Source organism: Cetorhinus maximus, chromosome 21 (assembly GCF_964194155.1).
Source record: "Cetorhinus maximus chromosome 21, sCetMax3.hap1.1, whole genome shotgun sequence".
NCBI lineage: Eukaryota > Metazoa > Chordata > Chondrichthyes > Lamniformes > Cetorhinidae > Cetorhinus > Cetorhinus maximus.
The window spans coordinates 85,862,154-85,886,902 of record NC_135899.1 but is presented as its reverse complement, the minus strand read 5'-3'; the positions used below and the strand labels follow the sequence as shown (position 1 = coordinate 85,886,902).

Below are 24,749 nucleotides of genomic sequence, written 5' to 3'. Positions count from 1 at the left end.
ACATTCGGTAGATTATTCTCATGAAATTACACAAGCATGCCAAAAAACGTATTTGCATAATAAAAAAAATCATGGCATGGTTAGCCATAAACACATACACAATAAACTGTTTCATCCATTTGTGACTCCCAGTAATCATTGAACAGAGCTCTAATTGTTATGCTATGAAACCCTTTTGAGAAATGCAAATATGTCCTCAGTTATAGACTCTAAAAACATAAATCTACGAAAGATGTGGGGACGGAGGCGACTTTCCGTGGCGAGAAGCAACTGATGGCAAAGACAACAGATATTCAGGATTCGACAGAAGTGCTTATAAGATACAAAACAAAAACAAAAATACCTGGAAAAACTGTATTTCCATCCATTGTTTTATCTCTACCTTTCAGCCTTTTCGATTCCTTCACCCCACCCCCACTAGGGCTATCTGCACCTTGCTTGTCCTGCTTTCCACCCTTAATTAGCACATTCCTTTAGATAATACCACCACCTTCAACACCTCTTTGTCCTTTTGTCTGTGACATCTTTTGGTTATCTCCACCTATCACTGGCCCTCTATCCAGCTCTCTTGTCCCAACCCCCTTCCCCCCTCCCCTTAAACCAGCTTATATTTCACCCCTTTTCTATTTTTCCTTAGTTCTGTTGAATAGTCATGCAGACTCGAAACGTTAACTGTGCTCCCTTCCACAGATGCTGCTAGACCTGCTGAGTTTTTCCAGGTATTTTTGTTCTTGTTTTCGATTTCCAACATCCACAGTTTTTTGCTTTTATCTTACAAGATACAGTCAGGTTAGTGACTACGCAGAGGAGAATTTCCTAGCCTGTGCTCCTGGCAGCACCCAGCAGAAGGCAGGTTTCTGCGGTTTTAATGTAGACTTTTGGCAGGGTTTATTTTATTGACGTCAGGCCCGCTCGCCGTGTCTTTCTCTTCCGCATATATTTAAATCACAGTTGCACTTCTCGTCCGATCGGGACTCGATCGGAACTAATGTAACTTTGTCCTGTATGATCGCTATCACCGCGAGAGGATAGGGCGACAACATGAACCGATTCTGGGTGATTTCTCTCATAGTCGCTCACTTCAGCAGAATAAGAAGCGACCCTTATTTAGGTAAGAGAGAAAACTCCAACCGCAATAACAGAAAAAGAGAAAATCCGATGCGCAAACTTGTTTACGTTGCGGGGAAGTTTGGCTGTATGCCTTGGAATGTGATCTATGACTTTCTCCACTTAGGTTGGGGAGCCACACACTGCGAACTGAAGCAGTCTGTGTGGCTTGTTGCCGTGAGATTGTCCCCGCGGATTGTCCAAGAAAAAGCCTCGTCGATTTTTGCTGTGTTTTTGAGTCTTTTTTTTGCTTTTTTTTTGCTGCTGACATTGACACACCTCATTCACATGCTATGAATCTGAGTTTTCAAAAGCCACACACAAAATAAAATAAAATGACCTGTTCATTGGGGAGAGCAGGCAAAAAAGTGATAGCTTTTAAAGCAAACTCCCACTAATCCTCCTGCAGGTTTATTTAAAATTTAAAAAAATCCCGACTCAACAGATTCGTTGTGGGTTTTTAAATACCAGTAGAAAACATTTAAAATTAAATGTTAATTGACACTTAAAGCCTTTAATGTCCCCTCCTTTTATGGTTGATGCGCCACATTTTATTTTTCGGCCAATCAAAAATAATTTCACTTTAGTTTTTTTAGTGGGAATATTTCTGTGCAGTGTCAACACTGGGATGATTACATGTTTCTAGTTTGGAAGGTTAACTTTGTGCAGAGTGTGATCTCCTAACTATACTTCAGTTCTGTTGAAGGGTCTTGAGGACTCGAAACGTCGACTCTTTTCTTCTCCGCCGATGCTGCCAGACCTGCTGAGTTTTTCCAGGTAATTCTGTTTTTGTTTTGGATTTCCAGCATCCGCAGTAGTTTTTTGTTTTTATCTAGAGTGTGATCGAATCTGCCAATACAATCGTGTATTAGGTCTGGTGAGTTCGGGATTGGTGCTTGCTTCAAAGTTGGCAGTCAGACAGGGTTCACATCAGTTTAAATTTAGGATTACAGATCCTCCCACGTTCAAGTTCATTCATCGGTAACGCCGGGCACCTAGCTGTTCTCTGAGTCAAGAGGCAAAATCATTTTTGTTTTGAGTAACCGCAGGTGCATTGATATTTACTTTTGAAAGGAGCCAACTTTCTCACACCTGTAACTGAATTACATGACTCCTCGGAGCGTGTGTGAAAAGCAACAGGGCAGGGTTGAATCATGTGGGTTGAGCGACTGGACAGAAATTCTGAAGTTGTATTGGGTTTCCTTTGCGAGCCAGGGAGATTATTTTTGGCGGAAATTTTCCTGGGAGATAATTGGGAATAAGGCTGAGAGGAAGACAGTGGCATGCGCAAGACGTGCGAAATAAACGGAAATGCATTGTAAATCAGCCAGCATATGAAAAGAGAAAATGGCTAATTTTCTGGGTGAAAATACTTCGCCTGAGCTTATATGAGAACATTTGGAACATTATGACAGCAAGAAGATTTGGGCATGGTTCCGGTTGCTGGATCCATTTACTGCTTTCTCTCATATCTATGCTTGTGAATCTATTTCTGGAATAGTCAGTCGCATAGTAAGATCTAAAAATGTTTACGGGAAACTATTTGTAGCATTGCATTATAGTGTTTAACAGACAAGTGGGGTGAAACATGAACTACAATAGCCTTTCAGCAGGCTCTCGCCACCGTTGGTAGAATATTTTTGTTTATGGTAATAGCTGATGGCTTTTTAAGCCTCTCCTCAATCTGCTCTGCAAAGTTACAGGGGCACGGAGTGCTGTAGACTTCAACTAGTGTTATTTGTTATCCGTTACATGTGCCATTGATCTTTCCTGTAGCCAATAAAAGGTTTGGGATTCATAGATAAGATATTGTATCGATTATAAACAGTCAAGGTCAATTTTGCTCAGTCTGCACTAGTTAAACATTCCAATTATAAAAAAAATCTTATTAAAGAAGAAATGCAAAATTAGAGAGATTAACCTGCCCAATCTTCCCTATAGCGTGGCTCAAACTAATTTTGTTAATTAAGGGTGGAATAGGCACATCAGCAAATTGTTCAGGGTGTAGAAGTAGAAACCGAATTTAAGGGATTTGAGGAATGGATGAGATTAAATTTGCTTAAGACCAAATGTCAACATTGGCTCTTTATCATTGTGACTGTCCTAATTAACCTGATTATTAAAAAAAACCTATACTGAATATGTTATATCATATTCTTCAAATAGAGTCATAGAGGTCTACAGCACAGAAAAAGGCCCTTCGGCCCATCCAGTCTGCACCGGTCAAACAAGTACCCAACTATTCTAATCCCATTTTCCAGCACTAGGTCCATAGCCTTGTATGCCATGGCATCGCAAGTGCACATCCAAATACTGCTTAAATGTTATGAGGGTTTCTCTCTCTACCACCCTTTCAGGCAGTGAGTTCCAGATTCCCACCACCCTCTGGGTGAAAAGATTCTTCCTCACGTCTCCTCTAAACCTCCTGACCCTTATCTTAAACCTATGCCCCCTGGTTATTGATCCCACCACCAAGGGGAAAGTTCCTTCCTGTCTACCCTATCTATGCCCCTCATAATTTTATACACCACAATCATGTCCCCCCTCAGTCTTCTCTGTTCCAGGGAAAATAACCCCAGTCTATCCAATCTCTCCTCATAACTAAAACACTCCAGCTCAGGCAACATCCTGGTAAATCTCCTCTGCACTCTCTCTAGTGCAATCACATCCTTCCTATAATGCGGATTCCAGAACTGCACGCAATACTCTAGCCGTGGCCTAACCAGCATTTTATACAGTTCCAGCATAACCTCCCTGCTCTTATAGTCTATGCCTCGGCTAATAAAGGCAAGTATCCCATATGCCTTCTTAACCACCTTATCTACCTTAAGGGACCAGTGGACATGCACACCAAAGTCCCTCTGATCCTCTGTACTTTCCATTCATCGTGTATTCCCATGCCTTGTTTGTCTGGCCCAAGTGCACTTATCCAGATTAAATTCCATTTGCCACTGATATATTCTACAAATGCAATGTTCTGTCTCCCTGATAGTAAAGATAACACTACGGGCTCTATTGTCAGCTTTGACTTTTTATGCAAAGTTAATTAATTTCAGCATTGGCATAATTGGCTTAGGGACTCCTGGATAAGGAAGGATGGAGGTTTGGCAATTAGAATTGCTCTTGTTGCTCTCCTGCTGGAAGTGCTTTGTATGGATATTAGACTGCTTCACGACCCGCGATAGAATAGCCTATGCAACACCTGCCCCTTCACTTCCTCTCTCCTCACCGTCCAAGGGCCCAAACACTCCTTTCAAGTGAAGCAGCATTTCACTTGCATTTCCCCTAACTTAGTCTACTGCATTCGTTGCTCCCAATGCGGTCTCCTCTACATTGGAGAGACCAAACGCAAACTGGGCGACCGTTTTGCGGAACACCTGCGGTCTGTCCGCAAGAAAGACCCAAACCTCCCTGTCGCTTGCCATTTTAACACTCCACCCTGTTCTCTTGCCCACATGTCTGTCCTTGGCTTGCTGCATTGTTCCAGTGAAGCCCAACGCAAACTGGAGGAACAGCACCTCATCTTCCGACTAGGCACTTTACAGCCTTCCGGGCTGAATATTGAATTCAACAACTTTAGATCTTAAACTCCCCCTCCCCCCATCCCCACCCCGTTTCTCCCCCCCCTTTTTTTTCAATAATTTATATAGATTCTTCTTTCCCCACCTATTTCCATTATTTTTAAATCTAAACTAAAACCTTGTTAGTCTTTCCACCCCACCCCCACTAGAGCTGTACTTTGAATATCCTGTCTTCCATTCTTAATTAGCACTTTTCTCAGACAAATGTCACCACCTTCGACACCTCTTTGACCCTTTTGTCTGTGACATCTTTTGATTATCTGCTCATCTCCACAATCACCACACCCTCAATGTCTCTCTCCACCGCACCCCCCCCACCACCCACCTTAAACCAATTTATATTTCTCCCTTCTTCTAACTATGCTTCAGTTCTGCCGAAGGGCCATGAAGGCTCGAAACGTTAACTGATTTCTTCTCCGCCGATGCTGCCAGACCTGCTGAGTTTTTCCAGGTAATTCTGTTTTTGTTATGCACTGTCCATGTCACTTGGGCTAGATACAAGGGGAACACAGCCTCCAGGGAATTGCTATTTAAGCTAAAGGAGTCTGCAGTCATCAAAGAGTTAAAAGGGGCATTTTGGGGGATTTTTTTGTTGCTTTGTACAGACTAAGCAGCATCTGCTTCAACAGGTTCTTAGGCAATATTGAGCATTTATCACACATCACTTCTATTTCAGTCTGTAACTGTTTTAGCCTCAAATAGTCTGCCTAAATTAGTCAAGATTAAACATGCTATGGAATGCCAGTTGCTGTAAGCTAAAGCTTTGTTTTGCAATTTTCTGTACGCTCTCTTGAAGGCATTGACTTCAGCTGGGGCGCAGTTCCATGGGCACTGATACAAGTGGCTGTTATATGTAGGCATGGGTGGACAGTGAGTGTAGGCAGGTTGTCTTACCAATGTCAAAAAAAGTTTCAACTTTTATGTTCTCTTTTCCAATTTAGTTTAAAGCCTCAATCAGGCAATCTTATCACTATTTAGCAAGACTGACCTGGATCAGTGAATGATTGTCAGTTGGCAACTCACTGCAAAACAGCACATTTTTAAACTGGAACTCATTTAGACAGGATGATTAGGAAAAGACCATGGGCAGGATTTTGCCCTTGGAGGGGGTGCTCGGTGGGGACAGGCGAGGGTGGTCGGGAAGCCTACTTCTGCCCGTGATCAGCTCTGCATTGCGATTTCACACTGGCAGGCCAATTAAGGCCCTCCCTGCGTGGATCACGAGCGGCTGTGCTGAGCGCTGCCTGTGCGGGCAGGAGGAGAAGGGTGAGCAGGCGGAGCGCGAACTTTGTGCATGCGCGAGAAAGGGCGCTTCAACCTCCCTGAGGCAGGCACGGAGCTGCCTTAGGGAGATTGAAGCGCTGTGTAAAAAAAAAAGGAAGGGAATAAAAATTTAATAAAACATGTCCCCTCATGTGACTGTCACATGAGCTGGGACATATTTTTAATTCAAAAATAAAAGTTTTTATTTAATGTTTATTTACTTTAGCAAACCTCATCCTGCTCATGGATGAGGTTTCCTAAAAAATGTAAAGGCCGCTTGGCCTTTTCGCCTGCCCGTCAACTGTTAGGTTGGGCAGGTAGCGTAAATTTGTATTTAATTAGATTGTTAATGACCTTAATAGGCCTTTTAACTATTTTTACTTTTAATAGACCTTTTATTAACGAAATATCGCGAGACTGCACGATGAGGTCAGGACGCATGCCTGGTGTCATCGTGCGTCATTTTACGCTCAGGCGTGTCGGGCACACACCCGCATGCCGAGCGTAATATTCTGCCCCATGTATTTTTAATTTGGTTGCACCAATTAATTGCATGCTGTATAATGTTACTGTGTGGAGAAAGGGGAAAGCAATGACTCTCCTACTGACTTGTATTACTGTAATACACAGACCATTTTCCTTACAATAATACGTGGCAGGAACTGAAGAAAGTTGATTATTTACAAGAGAGAGGCAGATTGTGTTGATGTTGTCAATATCTCATTATTAAGTTCATAGTGATTTTAAAAGTGGACCATTGTAGAAGGCATGGAATGCAACATTGAAGATTATTGAGAATGTAACCAGCACATGTCCGGACCAGCAATTTTAAATTACGGGCTAAATGAACAAGTGACACTTGCAGGTTAACGAGTCATATCAATCTCAACCAAGTGTAACTTGTATTTCTTCACGCTTCAACAGTTTTATCATTTGCAAAATTTGTGAAATATCACCTTTTGATATACAAGGAAACACACGGGGAAGGAAAACCAATAGCCCACAGATTAAATCTGATTGTGACCTGGCTGTGATCGTTTCCAGACCCTGTCTCCCACATTTGTGGTCGTGAGAGTAGCCCCATATGAAATGGCTGCTACATTGCTGTTAATAGGTCATTGGTTTTTCATGTGCACGCAAGCATGACTGCTATATTTATCTGGAAAGGTCTCTAGATACCAATGGAGCTTAGTGTCTTTTAACAGGTTCTGGAAAAGAATCATTGTTAGCCTTGTAAATTGGCACCCTGTAAACATGTTTTTTAGACGAGCATTCTATCCACAAAATACACAAGGGAATTGTGGGGCGGGGGGCGCGAAGGAGATGTGATTTTTGGGACAGGGAGAGGGGGTGAGATCGGGGTGCAGGGAATTGAGGCTTTGGAAGGTATAAAGTCATTACTTGATATTCTCCCTTCCACCCTCCTGTAGTAATATTCCAATTTGAAATGCAAGTTTCCTTTGACTCTTTAACCCATAAAAACAGCATAAATTTATCGTTGGTTGCTAGTAATTTTTCAAATCACTTTGCAATTTTCAAGTAAGCACTCTCATATATTACTACATTAATCTACATAGATTGATTAAGTCAAATGGTACCAGTGGGAGTTTTGTCGACCAGCAACAGTTTCATTGGGGAGCTGTAAGTACTGATCAGAAAAGAACTATACAGTTGCCCCTAAAGGCAAATGAGTCATTAGAAGCAAGTCAGCAATGAAAAGGACCTAATGGTGTTGCGATAGTGAGGATTTTGCCATATGGTCTGTTCACTCAGTCCTATAAAAAGGAAGATCTCAGCCAGATCATGACTCTTCATTAAGTGCCTAGATTCACACTTTCTTGGCTACTTAACAGCAGAAGCTATTCCCTACAAATACAATCCACCTACAAGGGAGTTGATTTGATTACAAAAAATGCTTTCCTTAGGCGGTATAATAATAAAAAGCTGAGTGTTTGGCTTTATCCTGATACAAGAAAGCGGTTATGTATGATATTGTAGCATTGCATCATGTATTGTAAAGTACCATAAGCTAAAGAAAATCCGAGTTGAGACACTTGCCTTTCTGTAATTCAAACACAGCCTATTGGAAATGGGGAGGTGGTGGTGTAGTGGTAATGTCGCTAGACTAGTAATCCAAAGGCCCAGGCTAATGCTCTGGGGACATGGGTTCAAATCCCATCATGACAGCTGGTGGAATTTAAATTCAATTAATAACTCTGGAATATGAAACTCTAATCTCAGTCTCAGTGATAGTGACCAAGAAACTATCATCGATTGTTGTTAAAAACCCATCTGGTTCATTAATTCCCTTTAGGGAAGGAAATCTGCCATCCTCACATGGTCTGACCTACATGTGACCATAACAATGCAGTTGACTCTCAACTGCCCTCAGAAATGGCCCAGCAAGCCAGTCAACTCCAAGGAAATTTGGGAAGGGCAACACATGCTGGTCTTCCCAGCGATGCCCACAACTCATGAAAAAATTAAGGAAAAAAAAATGGCCAAGCAAACCAGTTGTATCAAACTGCTACAAAGCTTAAAAGGAATGAAACTGGCATTGACCTAGGCACTGAAAACAACAATGGCAAATCTAGCTCTGTCAACTCTGCAAAGTCCTCCTTGCGAACATCTGGGGACTTGTGCCAAAATTGGGAGAGCTGTCCCAGAGACTAGTCAAGCAACAGCCTGACATAGTTATACTCATGGAATCATACCTCACAGGTAATGTCCCAAACACACCATCACCATCCCTGGGTATGTCCTATCCCATTGGTAGGACTAGACCCATCAGAGTTGACGGTACAGTGGCATACAGTCAGAAGGGTGTTGCCCTCAGAGTCCTCAACATTGACTGTAGACCCCGAGAAGTCTCAAGGCATCAGGTCAAGCATGGGCAAGGGAATATCCTGCTGATTACCACCAATTGCCACCCTCCACCACTCCTCAGCTGATGAAGCAGTGCTCCTCCATGTTGAACACCAGTTGGAAGAAGCACTGAGTTGGTAATGGCATGGAATATACTCTGGGTGGTGGCCTTCAATGTCCATCACCAAGAGTGGCTCAGTAGCACCACTCAGCTGGCTGAGTCCTGAAGGACATATCTATTAGACTGGGTCTGCGGCAGGTGGTGAGGGAACCAAGAAAAGGGAAAAACCTACTTGACCTCATCCTTACCAAACTACCTGTCGCAGGTGCATCTGTCCATGATAATGTTGGCAGGTGTGACTGCTGCACAGTCCTTGTGGAGATGAAATCCCGCCTTTACATTGAGGATCTCACCATCGTGTTGTGTGGCACTACCACCATGCTAAATGGGCTGGATTTTGAACAGATGTAACAACTCAAAACTGGGCATCTATGAGATGCTGTGGGCCATTAACAGAAGAATTGTATTCAACCACAGTCTGTAACTTCATATCCCCCACTTTACCATTACCATCAAGCCAGGGGATCAGCCCTGGTTCAGTGAAGAGTGTAGGAGGGGATGCCTGGAGCAGCTCCAGGCATACCTAAAAATGAGATATCAGCCTGGTGAAGCAACAACACAGGACCACTTGCATGCCAAGCAGCAGAAGCAGTAGTCAGAGCTAAGTGATCCCACAACCGACAGATCAGATCTAAGCTCAGCAGTCCTGCCACATCCAGTCATGAATGGTGGTGGACAACTAAACAATTAACTGGAGGCAGAGGGTCCACAAATATCCCCATGCTCATTGATGGGGGAGCCCAGCACAGCAGTGCAAAAGAGAAGGCTGATGCATTTGCAACCATCTTCAGGCAGAAGTGCCAAATGGATGATTCATCTCGGACTCCTCCTGAGATCTACTGCATCACAGATGCCAGTTTTCAGCCAATTCAATTCACTCCATGTGATATCAAGAAACAGTTGAAGGTACTGGATACTGCAAAGGCTATGGGACCTGACAACATTCTGGCAATAGTACTGAAGACTTATGCTTCAGAACTAGCCTTAGCCAAGCTGTTCCAGTACAGCTACCACACTGGCATCTACCAGACAATGTGGAAAATTGCCCAGAATGTCCTGTCCAGTAAAAGCAGGACAAATCCAACCCAGCCAATTATCGCCCCATCAGCCTATTCTCGATCATCAGCAAAGTGATGGAAGCTGTCATTGACAGTGCTATCAAGCGGCACTTACTCAGCAATAACCTACTCAGTGATACTCAGTTTGGGCTCCACCAGGGATACTCAGCTCCTGACCTCATTACAGCCTTGATCCAACAATGACAAAAGAGCTGAACTCAAGGGGTGAGGTGAGAGTGACTGCCCTTGTCATCAAGGCAACATTTGACCGAATGTGGCATCAAGAAGCCCCAGCAAAACTGAAGTCAATGGGAATCAGGGAACACTCTGCACTAGTTGGAGTCGTACCTAGCACAAAGGAAGATGGTTGTGGTTGTTGGAGGTCAATCATCTCAGTCCCAGGACATCACTGCAGGAGTTCCTCAGGGTAGTATCCAAGGCCAACCAGCTTCAGCTGCTTCATCCATAACCTTTCCTCCAACATAAGGTGAGAAGTGGGGTGTTCACTGATGATTGCACATAATGTTCCACACCATTCACGACTCCTCACAAATTGAAGCAGTCCAACATTCAGACTTGGGCTGTTAAGTGGCAAGTAACATTCGCGCCACACAATGCTAGGCAATAACCATCTTCAACAAGAGAGAATCTAACCATCTTCACTTGACATTCAATAATATTACCATCATTGAATCCCCCACTATCAATTTCCTGGCAGTTACCAGAAACTGAACTGGACCAGCCATACAAATACTTTGGCTATAAGAGCAGGTCAGAGCTGGGAATTCCGCGGAGAGTAACTCACCTTCTGACTCCCAAAAGCCTGTTCATCATCTACAGGGCACAAGTCAGGAGTGTGATGGAATCTCCACTTCCCTAGATGAGTGCAGCCCCAACAACATTCAAGAAGCTCGACACCATGCAGAACAAAACAGTCTGCTTGGATGGCACCCCATCCACCACCTTAAACATTGACTCCCCCCACCACTAACACACAGTGGCAGCAGTGTGTACCATCTACAAGATGCACTACTGCAACTCGCCAAGACTCTTTCGACAGCACCTCCCAATCTGTGATCCTTACCACCTAGAAGGACAAAGGCAGCAGATGCATGGGAATACCACCACCTACAAGTTCCCCTCCAAGCACTCACCATCCTGACTTGGAAGGATATCACCTTTCCTTCACTGTCGGTCAGTCAAAATCCTGGAACTCCCTTTCTAACAGCACTGTGGGTGTTCCTACAACACATGAACTGTGGTCTGGAGGAGTGGTTCAACAAGGTGGTTCACCACCGCCTTTTCAAAGGCAGCAACTGCTGGCCTAGTCAATGTTGCTCATATCCCATGAATGAATGAAAAAAAGACAACAGGTCTCTCAGAAGAAAAGGACATTTTGGGCATAAAACTTTCCAGTATCTAAATGTGATTTCCAGCTGAAGCAGTGACCTATGTTCCCTCTTCTTAGGTTTGAACACCCTTGCCCATCTAATACTGACATTTTCTGTTTCGATTTCTGATTCCCAATGTTTTCTGTTAATATCTTTATATCTTTATTTATGCTCCCGGGTGGTTTTTGATTGCCATCTGAATCCTAAACCTCCTTTCTTTCAATAAATACCCAGCTCTCTTATTTTTTCACTCCTAGTCAGGGTGTATGTGCTGCTGCTGACCTCTTAGCTCTTTGCCAATGCTGTCTGACTGGCAGGTTCGCAAAAGCAGCTTGAGGACCATTTTTGCTTCCAAGTTTTTTTTCCCTCTCTCATGGCATTGACAAATTTGTTTTCTGTTACCAGTAACTGTCCATTGGCCACTAACTGTTTTGATCTGGGTCAATGGGCTTTACCACACTGTCTTATATAAGAGGTAACTGCTTTTCTGCAAGATGGTGACAATCAACCAAGGGGTTTTAAATAGAATTCATTTTCCATACATCCCCAGAAAATTTAATTTTACATCTCCCTTTGAAGCTGGGATTGGCCTCTCTCTGTCTCTCTGACCTGAGAGAAAGAGACAGACAGACCACTTGGTCTATGCCAGTATTAGTGATCCCTGACTTTGCCTCCCACACCTCCTTTCCCAATCCATGCTCAACATACAATCTCTGTTAAAGAACAATCTGCCCTCCAGGCATAGTCTTCCACTTGAGGATTTTGCATAGTCTGCCAGTATTTACTGCGTAAGATGAAATATACCATCTGCAACCCAAGAAGTTGTATACTCATTAAATTAAGTTTGTACTTGGTTATAATCTTTTCAATTAGAGATTGATTTTTTTAACTGAATCATTCTTTCCAGCTTTCAAAAAATCATGATGGTATTTTGCAGTGTTATAATTGTTGGTTTACTGCGATGCCTGGTCCAAAAATGTTTGCTTACTTTAAAAAAAATCCTGCTGTCATTGGCAAGAGCTGCCTCTTTTTTGGCAGTCACTCTTGCACCATGGTTAAAACAGGACTATTCACCAAGCTCACATGTGGAATGGTTCATTGCCGCTATGACTAAAATTTTTATCTATCTTTCTTGCTAAGACTGCTTTTGATTGTGAGATTTTAGTCAATCTCAATGCTGGCCAGTGGCCACTTCACAGCATCTCAGTTAACCGTTTAATATCTGTACTGACCGTTTAACATCTGTACTGAAACCCCCGAAATAAAATTTGATTAATTATCATTGGATTGAGGGGATCGGCGTACGTGTGTGTGTATCTCATATACACAAACCTAGGACTGCATTAGGACTATTATACTGACTTTCTATATCCAAATTTACAAATGGAAATAAGGTTAAAGCCCAAAAGTATGATTTTCATAATGGTGGCTGAATTCTGTCTGTTTGTATTGGTCCAATTATCCTCCAACCTCTTGCCCTGTTTCTCTTGGAAAGTACACTTGGCCTTGTCTCCCCATGTACATTGGTAGGAGGGAAGCTTTTTTTAATGGAGAGAATATAATCTTCCATTCATCAAAAACTAAAGTGAGTTTGAGCTGAGTCGTAATAGTCCAGGTGTATTTTGACAGACATCTCTATATTATATTGTACTATGATCCCAGCTGAGGTTACCCCTGTACAAGCCTGATCTCAGAGTGGAATCCAGCTTGATGGATCCTAACTTTTATTTGTTTGTTTAGATACATGGAGAGTAGCTATTGAACAGAGTCACAAAAGGATAAAACATTTACTCAACAAGAAAAGATGAACTACAATACTCTTCCACCCACAACTATAGCCTTACAGATATATACAGATTTGTAAGATAACACAAGTTACAAAAGCTATCTTATACTCTAATGTCCACAGTAACTACACAGTCCATGTAACAATAGACCCTCAATGGTCAGGCACACCACATTCTGAAACCAAGCGACAGATGTCGCCTCAACCAGATACTATGGATCTCTCCTCAACTGCCGCTCCAGACTCTTGTCACACCATGAGCCAACCAGTCTCACTGAACTCCATCTTTCACACAAGGGTTTCCAATCTTCACTCTCCAAGACCTCACTTTGGAATCTTCTCCCAAACCGATGCTTTCTCTCAGACACCTTCTGTAAGAGTTCACCTCCAGGGTTTCAAACTCTCCTTCCAATGTTCCTCTACCCTGGGTCACCACATGCATCCAAGCTGTCTTCCACGCACTCTCTCTCACCAACTCAGCCATCAACAGCGCCACAGCAAAGAGTTACAGACCTTCAGTTGTCACTTTGGACCTTCTTGCTTCTTGTAAGCTGTTCATGCTTTAAATCTGCTTTCTGCGGCTTTTGTCTTTTTAAATCTGAAGCTTGGAGCCTTCCTCTGTCCCTCACTCTTAACTTCATTTAACTGGACCTTTTCTAGGTTCCTGTCCTTCCTTTGACTGGAAGGTCTGGTAGGGACTTTCCCCTTTTCCATTCCCATGGATTTTGGGGTATTTCTTTAGCTTGGGACTTGTTATCTGTCCCTTCCAGTCTGCTCCTATCTGGCAACTATCTTCAAAACCTGCTGAATTCCAACAGCTTCCAAAACAGAACTGCTGTTTCTGGCTTTTGTGTGTGTGTCTGGGGGAGGGACCTGCCTCTCTGGACAGCCCAATTCTTCCATCTTTGTTTGTTTACCTTAGCTTACAGTCGTAAAAAATCCCATTAGAAATGCAGGTACCTTTTTAAAGTGAAACTAAAACTCGATTTGACCTTTCTTAACACACAGATACAGAAATACAAATCAAACTTAAATTTTAAAGCTAAAATTCATTCTTAACATCCACAAATACAAATATAACTTACTTAAACTGTCTCTATTTCATAACACTTGTAATGTAACTCTGCTTGAATGACATAAATTGTAATGTTTCTTCATGGGCAGAATATTGCCATCGACGCACAGGGGCGGGCCCGACACACCGATGCGTAAAATGACGCGCGATGATGTCGGGCATGTGTCCTGATGTCATCGCGTGTCATTTCGATATTTCGTTCGTTCGGGCGGGCGCGCGCCAGAGGTGGCTGCGTGCCCACCAAACTGTCAACGGCCTATTAAGGCCATTAATAAAGCAATTAAAGTTGTAAACAATGCTGCCCATCCAACCTTAAGGTTGGCGGGCAGGCAAAGAACCCAAGTGGTCTTTGCATTTTTCAGGAAACCTCATCCACGGGTGGGATGAGGTTTCCTGAAGCTTCTATAAAATAAATAAATTTTATTGACTTCACAAACATGTTCCAGCTCATGTGACACTGTCACATGAGGGGACATGCTTAAATAATTTTTTACTTTATTATTTAAAATTTTTTATTATGTGCTTAATCTCCCTGAGGCAGCTCCGTGCCTCAGGGAGATTGCTGCGCTCTTTCGCACGCTTTCACGAAAGAGCGCAGGCCCTGACTCTCTCTCCTTCCCCCGCCCACACAGGTCGCGCCGAGTGCTATTGGCCGTGTGTTACACTGGGTGGGCCTTAATTGGCCCGCCCGCATAAAATGGCGGCGCGCAGCCGATCGCGGGTGGCGATTGGCTCCCCGCCCACTTCTACCCAGCCCGCCGGACATAGGTAAGATTCTACCCCATGTGTGGACTCAGTTGAATATTTGGGTAATGATAAACAATGGGGAAAATAGAGCTACTTTTGTGCAGGCTAGATAATGCGGTATAATTAACATAATGCTTCAGGTGGTTACATAAGCTTTGTCAATAGCACTTCCTGTAATTTCAAATTTTTCGAGCTGATAGCTCTGGCTTCTGTACGAATTGGTTTGGAAACAAAAGTGCCAAAAGTCTTACTTGCATTCTTTTGACAGAAAAATGGAAGTTTATTTAATCATGACATTATGTTTAAATCAGCGTTGTGATTTAGTTCCAGAACGATCTATGGCACATTGTTTGCATTTGAAAGGGCCAAGCATTATTAAGACCAAGCAATGAGCTGTCTGTAATATGCCCTTCGTTGTCCATAATAAAGCTACCTCTTTAATCTTTTTAAGATATTTTAAACATAAATTTCATTTTCAAATTTATCTTTTCCTCTCCTGAAGGTGTTGACTCAGACTGGCATACAGTTCCATGAATCCTGATGGCCTTAATTACCCAGGCAGCCACTTGTCATGTATGAATTCAGTGGGTGATGGCAAATTATTTGACCACAGGGACTTTACTTTCCTGAAAAATTGAGATGATGATCAGTAATGGGAGCCCCATAATCCATGCTCAATTACAATAGTCCCATAAGTTAAAACCTTACTGTGATGACTGTCAACTGAATAGGGGTCAAAGTTTGTTTTGTTTGACTAAGAAGCCTCCCAGAACATGTTTCTACACTTACCACCAGTATTGAAGCTTAGATTTTTAAATTATGTATACTTTACTTTCAAACTAGATTGTATCTGCACCCAACTGAGTGAGGCAGTTGTGAAAATGTTGACTTTTATGGTGATTCCAGTAATGTGGTTTAGGAAATGTGCAAGTGTATCTGTGATCACTGGGTTAACTGCCTTGAGGTGGTTTCTACTAAAGCACGATGAGTGTTGTAATTAAGTAGTGGATGTAATATTCTACTATGGGCCAAGATTTTACTTATGGCAGGCGGCTGGTCAGAAGCGGGCATGGGTGGGGGTGGAGCCGATTGCCGCCCGTGATCGGCTCCACGACACCATTTTAAGCAGGTGGGGCAATTAAGGCCTGCCCAACGTGAATAGCGGCCCCGGAGAACAGCGGGAAAGGGCGGGCGGCAGCAGGAGTCCAATGACCACTGGGTCCAATGGCGATCCAGCAGCCTATTCAAAAATGGCCCAGGCAGCCTTCCAAAGGCTGCCACCGATGTTGCACAGGAGGATGTCCAACAGTGCTCTCGGAGAGCAGACCAGGCAGGAGGGCAGGCCGGCGGGGCAGTGTGCCCTGAGATTTTCGGATGAGTGCCTCGCTGCCCTCCTCGAGGAGGTGGCAGCACGCCGTGACATCCTTGTGCCAAGGGACGAGAGGAGGAGGCCCCCCCATTTAACAAAACGTGCCTGGGAGGAGGTGGCGGAAAGGGTCAGCCCCCACGATGTGGTGAGACGTACCTGGGTGCATTGCTGCAAGCGGTTTAATAACCTCTTGCGATCGGGAAGGGTGAGTACCGTGTTGGCATGGGTCACTTATCACAGCAGTTAGGTAGGCTGTCTCAAATGCCAGTGCCAGCAAGGGGTAAGCACCTAGAAGTAGCACCCGCAAACGTAAACATAGTTCACCTTAGCCACATCATGGGCTTATCACTGGTGGTTTTCTTTTGACCCCCGTTTCAGTTGTTTTTCAGTAGGTGTGCTGTTCAACCTTTTAATAGACTTTCATTTCTGTGTGTAAGTTGGCAATCATTAAATGTTTTGATTCTCAACAAGCCTCTGGGTGCTTCATTAGTTCTGCAGGTGAATGGGAACCCATGATGTTATGAGTGACTTGTTTGTCATTGAGCTTTATTGAGCTTTATTGTTCCTACCCAGGCAAATGTTGCTCTCAGGTATCAAGTATGGAGCCTGCAGCTCTGGCATGTGTTGGAGGTTCATCTTTGGTAGGCTAGCTGAAGGAGTGTTGGATCAAAGCCTCCCGGTGTCCCTGTCTCCCTGGAGGTTGCCCGGGTCAGCGTCTATCCCCTCAGTGTTCTCCTGAGCGTGCTGGTCCTCAGGCTCACTACTGGACTCATCGTCTGCAGCCAGAGCATCTGTGTCTACATCTTCTTCCTCCAATGCATGCCCCCTTTCCAGCACCAAATTGTGGACAGCATAGCATGCAACCACTATCACTGACACACAATCTGGGGGGTATTGCAGTGCGGCCCCTGAACGGTCCAGGCATTGGAAGCGCATCTTGAGAAGACTGATGGTTCTCTCAATCATGGCCCTTGTGGAGGCGTGGCTCCTGTGGTACTGCTGCTCGGCCTCTGTTCTTGGATGGCGGAGGGGCATCGTGAGCCACCTTTTGAGGGGATAGCCCTTGTCACCCAGCAGCCATCCAACTAGCCAGGCTGGAGCACTGAAGAGCCTCTGCACTGGGGAGTGTCTCAGGATGTAGGTGTCATGGGAGCTGCCTGGGCATCTTGCACAGACTTGCAGAATCTGTATCCTATGGGCACACACTATCTGCACGTTCATGGAGTGGAAGCCCGTCCTGTTGACGAAGACTCCCAGCTCATCCGCTGGTGCCTTGATGGCCAAATGTGTGCAGTCGATTGCACCCTGGGGGAACCCAGCAATCGCTGCAAAGCCTCTGGCTCGCTCTGCCTGGCTGGCCTCATCCAGGCAGAAGTGAATGAAAATTAATGCACACCTGAACAGAGCGTCTGTCACCAGCTTGACACAACTGCCTCCAGCGGAGAGCACAGTCCCCATTCCCAGGGTAAGGGAAGGCTGACACCTGGAAGGCTCCAAGTCTTATGATTCCTCCAGAGTCCTGAACTGAAGCCTGTTCTTTCTGTCAAAGCAGCTCTGAAGAGAATTAAATTTGTCCTGTTCACACAAGCAAGTAGCGGTAAGTTTAAAAAGTGAAGTATTAACAACTCGCATTAGCAAGCCCACTCACCCCTCCTATCCCACCCGTGGATGAGGTTTTTAAAAATGTGGCCAACCCGCCTGCCCGTTGTGCCCGTGTGACGCACTGAAAATCGCACAGGCTGTGAGAAGTCACTGTCAATTATTGCCTCAAGGGCCTTAACTGGCCTGTTAATTAATGGCAGGTGCACCTCGGAAGTCATAGCGCGCCCACCCTCCTGAAAAATTGCGATGGCACGCGGTGACATCGGGATGCACACTCGACGTCATCGCATGTCATTTTACCGACGGCAAAATTCTGCCCAAGGGGTTGGAGTTAGGGTTTTGGGCCTATCAGGAGTTTACATGGGGATTTGGAGTAGATTCAGCATTTATTATTACTAGGCACCTGAACTGGCTTTGATACTAAGCCGAGGGTCTTCATGTCTCTATTCTCATGTACAGCATTTATATAAAAACAGTCCAACTTGTGTTAAATCATCCTTGGATGGATGTACGTATGTTTTACAATACATTAAAAACCTTATAAATCTTTTCTTTGAGCAATACCCGTCAACAAACCCGAAGTTTGGATTTCGAATAGTGTACTTTAAACATCTTAACTTGACTTCATTGATAAAACTGAACTAATGAAAGGATTGTGTCAGAAAATATTCTAAAATCTCCTTATATTACTTATGAAATTGTGTCAAAGCTGCATCCCCTATTCATCAAATAAATGATGTTTCTGACATAATTACTACATAGGCACCTGAACCTTTGTAGCTCAGCTCATTCTTTGATAATTGAAGTACACATGATTAGCACGGTGCAGTACTTCTTATGGCCATTTATCCAACTATTTGAGAGGGAAATGGTGACTCTTTTAAATTCACTGGCCTGCAGCAAAAAATTGTATTTCCCTGTTGAGTTTCTCTTATTTCCTTACAAAGTGTTTACAGGACAAAAATGGGTCATTCAACCCAATGCCTGTGTTGATGTTAATTGCTTCAGGCAAGCCTCTTCCCGTCCCTTTTCTAACCCCATAACTTATCCTTCTTTTATTCCTTTTCTCTCTTGTTCTTATCTAAATTCCCCTTAAATACATTTATACTATTTGCTTCAATCACACCCAGTGGTAGTGAGTTTCAGTCTCTGAGTAAAAATGTTTCTCCTGAATTCTCTATGGGGTTTATTAATGACAATCTGATATTTATAGCCCATAGTTCTAGTCCCATCTGCAAGTGGAAACACCTTCTCTATGTCTACCAATTAAGCCCTTTAATAATCTTAACTTGATGGATGACCTGATAAGAGGTTTTCTTTCTAGACAAAAGTGTCCCAACCTGTTCCGTCTTTCCTGATGGGTATAACTTCTCATTCCCGGTATCATTCTTGTACACTGTAAATCTGTTTTGCAGCTCTCCAGCTCCCCTGTCCATTTTTTTATTCATTCAGGGGATGTGGGCTTCGCTGGCTAGGCCAGCATTTATTGCCCATCCCTAGCTGCCCTTGAGAAGGTGGTGGTGAGCTGCCTTCTTGAACTACTGTAGTCCATGTGGTGTAGATACACTCACAGTGGTGTTAGGGAGGGAGTTCCAGGATTTTGACCCAGCAACAGTGAAGGAACGGTGATATATTTCCAAGTCAGGATGGTGAGTGACTTGGAGGGGAACTTCCAGGTGGTGGTGTTCCCATCTATCTACAGCCCTTCTAGATGGTAGTGGTCATGGATTTGGAAGGTGCTGTCTAAGGAGCCTTGGTGAATTCCTGATGGGCATAATTATCATTATAGAGACCAGAACTGTTCACGGTATTCCAAGTGTGGTCTAACCAAAGACCTGTTCACGTTTAACATAACATCCCCACTTTTCAGTTCTTCTAAAATTGAAGCTGTTCTTGGAAAAATTTGCTTTGTTTTTGTTGCTACTCTAGTTCCTGGGGAGAGTTATCGCTATTTTATAAAAAGTTATATGTGCTGTGTCCATGAATACATTATCTAGGCCAGTGTTCTAATTTGGTGCTGAAGAAATTGAACAGTGAATCTGACTGCTGTTTCCTATGTCATTATTCAGACAAAAGGAGGATGTCCTATGTCCTAGACTGCATTTCTCACTTGAAACACTCCCATCACAGATAAACATTCATTTAATTGCTGTATGTGTGGTTTCTGGGAATGGTGCAATATAAATGTAAATCGTTTCCTTTCTTTCAGTACCACATTTTATTTGGTTCCTTTGTGGCTTTTCCAAAGGTTCTGCCTTTTTTAGCATTCACCCATCCAAGATCCTTCATAGTAACATTATCAGACTAAAATTTACACAGCCAAAAAAGGAGACATTAAGACAGGTCAAAGAGGCTGGTTTTAAGGAGTGTTTATACCATTAACAGAGAAAATGTGCATGGAGGACTTAAAAGTGGATCTTAGTTGTAAAAGTTAGGGCGTGTCACTGAATTGAAAAGAGATGTTTTCACGAGGCCTTGGGAAACGGATATCAAGGTGAGGGTGTGGAGAGGGAGAGCCCAGAGTGTAGCATTAAGAAAACTCTACCCCTGACAATGGGGTTGGAGGGAGGTGATATAAACATTAGTCTGGACTGTCAGAAGAATGGAGAGCAGGTACTGGCATGCAAAACTGGGTGAAGGTTGCAAATGTAAAGAAGGCAGCTCACCACCACCTTCTCAAGGGCAACTAGGGATGGGCAATAAATGCTGGCCTAGTCAGTGAAGCCCACATCCTGTGAATGAATAAAGAAAAAGTTTTGGTCCTGTTACCTAAGGAACAATATACTTACCTTGGAGGAGGTACAATGAAAGTTCACTAGACTGATTCCTGTGATCAGAGGGCTGTCATGTAAGAGATTGAGCTGGGTTTAATAGTAACTGCGCTGGAGAAAAGCCATTTGGAATTCCGCTGTCCAGACATTGTGTTAATTTGCTGAGTTTGTTTTAAATCTAAAATCTATATTGGACAGTTGCCTTAAAGGGGGGTGTAACTGGGAGTCAGGTTAATTAGGAATTTATGAATTATTATAGTAGTAATTGTAGTCTTATGTATGAGTTCAAAATCTTTTATTTTGTTAATAAATATTTTAATTTATTTTTTTGAAAAAACTCTAAAGGTCTTGGTGGACTTATTACTTCTGAATTCAGTGCACGCATCTCATGATAAATACAAATTGCAAAACTGTGTGATAGTGTGACCAAGTTTCCTTCATGGATTTGATCAGCCTGGCACACATCACCTCCCACGTCATAACAAGAGCTCTGAAGAAGGGTCATACAGACTTGGAATGTTAACTTTTTTTCACTCTCCACAGATGTTGTTAAATCTGCTGAGCTTTTCCAACATTTTCTGTTTTTTGTGTCCTATTTTTTCATTGTTTAGAAAAATGAGAGGTGATCTCATTGAAATGTATAAAGTTGTTAGAGAAATTGACACCAATGATGCTGAGTGGTTGTTTCCCCTGACTGGAGAGTCTAGATCTAGGGAGTATTGTCTTAAGATAAGGACTTGAACGTTTACGGTTGAGATGATGAGTTTTTTTAAAAATCAGCGTTGTGAATCTTTGGCAATCTCCACCCAAGAGAGCTGTGGATGTTCAGCCATTGAGAATATTTAAGGCTGGGATCGGTAGATTTTTGGGTGCTATGGGAATCAAGGAATATGGGAATCAGGTACGAATGTGGAAGTTCAGCCATGATCATATTGAGAGGGAGAGCAGGGTTGAGTAGCTGTATAGTTTATTCTTCTTGTATTTGTTTTCTTAACCTATGCTGGAAGTGTCTGTGTGAATGGACCTCTGATGAGCAAAGGTGTCTGTGTGATGGACCTCTTAGGAGCACAGGTTTGAGCTCAGCTGTAATTCCCCGCAAAGTTGGATAGTCTCCTGAAACACTCATTGTCAAAGCTCATAGAATAATGGGCACTTGGAGATGTGGGACTGATGCCCATGGAACCTAAACGCTGCTAAAGTGCACTATTTCAGTAGAGAAGGGCAGGGGTGAAAATTGACAATGAAAGAGAAGAAATAGAATTCTTTTAAAAAGTATGGTAAGTACTTTGGCTACATTATATCTTTTTTAAAAAGAAACAACAAGCTTCATGTATCTATTTTGAATCACTTACAACCATTTTGGAAGAGGCACTGTCGCTGACCAGCAATGCTTCAGCATCAGGTCTGAGATCTGACGCTAGTGGGACAGTTAACTTAAAATAATGGAGGAATGGTTTCTGCAGTTTTTTCTATAATGCTGAAGGGAATTTCTGCTGTCTAATTGTGCCTGTATATTTGGATGGGGAGAACTAGAGCCAGGAGGAAGATAGAAAGTTTTGCATTTATAGCCAGATTATTGCATCTGTCAAAAATATCTAAAAGTCCTTCACAATCAGTACATTATTTCTGGAGTGCAGTGACTGTTGTTGAGCAGACCATCAGCAAAGCCATTTTGTGGACTACAAGATCCCAAAAATAACAAAATGAATGACTAGTTAATCTGTTTCTGATTGTACTGGTTGAGGTGAGAGGCCAGGACATTGAAAAATTTGCCTGCTCTTTTTCAGATAATACCTTGGGAATCTTTTAAATCAGCCTGAATCACTGGAGTAAGTTGTCCCATCTCATCCATCAATGCAGCACTCCTTCCATTAAGTGCCAGTTTAAATTATTAGTTGAGCTTTCTGCAATCTTCTGATGTAAAATTGGACCAACCTGAGGAGGCAGAGATATAAAGCAATCTCTGATGGACCCATGACAGGTTATGGAAGTCGTGGCTGATTTTTCTGAAGGCAAAAGCAGAATACATGCTTCGAGGAGCCATGGAATTGTTGGATAACTTTCTAATTTTTAAAAGATGAAAGTAGAAGAGAATTTTTTTCTCCCATTCCCCCTTGCCACCTTCTCTCTGCCTCATGGCCCATAGCTAGAAAGCCACCAGTGTAGATTAAATGGGTGAGTGAGTCAAGCTTCATTCTTGTGACAGAGCAGGGTCTTATCTCACCATATGTGTTATTTTTTTGTGGAGGTAGTACAATGATCCTGTTAGTCTGTGCATCTGAGCCCAGTAGTTATTCTATCATTTGGTGGTTGTGGTTTGGGCAAATGTGTCACCGCAACAAAAGGCACTGGTGGGAGTTTTAAATTCCAGTGAGGGCTGACCAGGAGATTCTTATTCCCAGGCTGTAATAGCAGTGATAGATTGTGCAGAAGGAATGCCATAATATGATTGAATTTTATATTCAGTTTGAAGGAGAGAGGAGGGGGTCCAAGACCATGTTTTTAAACTTAAATAAGGGCAATTATGAGGGCATGAAAGCAGAGCTGGCTACAGTGAATTGGCAAATTAGGTTACGGGATAGGTCAATAGAGATCCAGTGGCAAACATTTATTTCAGAATACACAGATTAGATACATTCCAATGAGGAAGAAAAAGTCCAAGGGACAGACACATCACCTGTGGCTAACGAGAAAGGTTAAAGATAGTATCAAACTTAAAGAAAAAGCAGACTGAATATAAGGAACATCAAAGGATGACTAAAAGATTAATAAGGAGGGAAAAATGAGAGTATGACATAAAGCAAGCCAGAAATATAAAACATATAGTAAGAGTTTCTATAAATATTTTTTAAAAAACGAGTTAACAAAGTGAGCGTTGGTCCTATAGAAAGTGAATCTGGAGGATTGATTATGGAAAACAAGAAGATGGCAGATGAATTGAACAGGTATTTTGCATCAGTCTTCACTACAGAGGATACAAGTAACATCCGAGAAGCAGCCATAAATCAGGAAATGGAAGAAAGGGAAGAACTCAGGAAAATTGTAATCACCAGAGAAGTGGAACTGCGTAAATTGTTGGACCTGTGGGCTGACAAGTGCCCGAGTCCTGATGGACTTCATCCTGGGGGCCTAAAAGAAGTGGCTAGTGAAGTAGTTGATGTGTTGGTTTTAATTTTCCAAAATTCCCTAGATTTGGGAAGGGTCCCTTTAGACTGGAAGATAGCAAATGTAACTCCACTATTCAAAAAGGGAGGGAGACAGAAAGCAAGAAACTACAGGCTAGTTAGCTTAACATCTGTCATAGGGAAAATGTTAGAAGCTACTATTAAAGAAGTTATAACAGGGCACTTGGATAAGCTCAAGGTCATCAGGCAGAGTCAATGTGGTTTTGTGAAAGAGAAATCATGTTTAACCAACTTATTGGAGTTCTTTGAGGAAGTAACATGTGCTATGGATAAAGGGGAACTGGTAGATGTACTGTACTTAGATTTCCAGAAGGCATTTGATAAAGTGCCACATCAGAGCTGTCAAGAAGATATAATAATTCTCATAATGTTATTGGAATTTATTGCAAAATAGAGTAATAGTGGGATGTGTTTGTATGTGTGTGTGTGTGTGTGTGTGTGTGTGTGCGTGTGTGTGACTTAATTGAATTATTCTGGGTGCTTTGATCTAAGAAGAGAGGTTGGGTTTGAAATGTTAATGGGGAAGTTTAGGAACATAGGTGTCAAGGGAACATTTACATTTTGAAATAAACCAGACTATATTGTTTTCAAAGGAGAGGTGAAATGTGTCACCTAACCAAGTGATGTTTAGAAAGAGTGTGGTTATTTTCCCCAAAGGTTGCTGGTAAAACCTAGTGCTATGAGCGGGTTTTATTTTCGGGGAGATAAAGTCCAAAGACATAGTGAAACAATGGGTATTTGCATTCAAAGAGGAAGATATGTATAAAGGAGCAAAGGCTGTGTGTAAGGGTAGGTCTTTTAAGATCTTACAAGTGTCAAAAAGCCTTC

The 24,749-nt window shown here is 42.8% G+C and overlaps 1 protein-coding gene across 4 annotated transcripts in view; it reads left to right on the top strand.

Moving 5' to 3' along the window:
• Positions 1–925: 925 nt before the first annotated feature.
• ptprub (protein tyrosine phosphatase receptor type Ub) overlaps positions 926–24,749 on the top strand; it is a 769,916-nt gene continuing 746,092 nt past the window's right edge. For all 4 annotated transcript variants that reach the window (XM_078567333.1, XM_078567337.1, XM_078567336.1 and 1 more), the window contains exon 1: positions 926–1,111. In XM_078567333.1, coding sequence (XP_078423459.1) covers positions 1,042–1,111 — 70 coding nt within the window. In that variant the 5' untranslated portion in view covers positions 926–1,041. The remainder of the gene's footprint in view (positions 1,112–24,749) is intronic.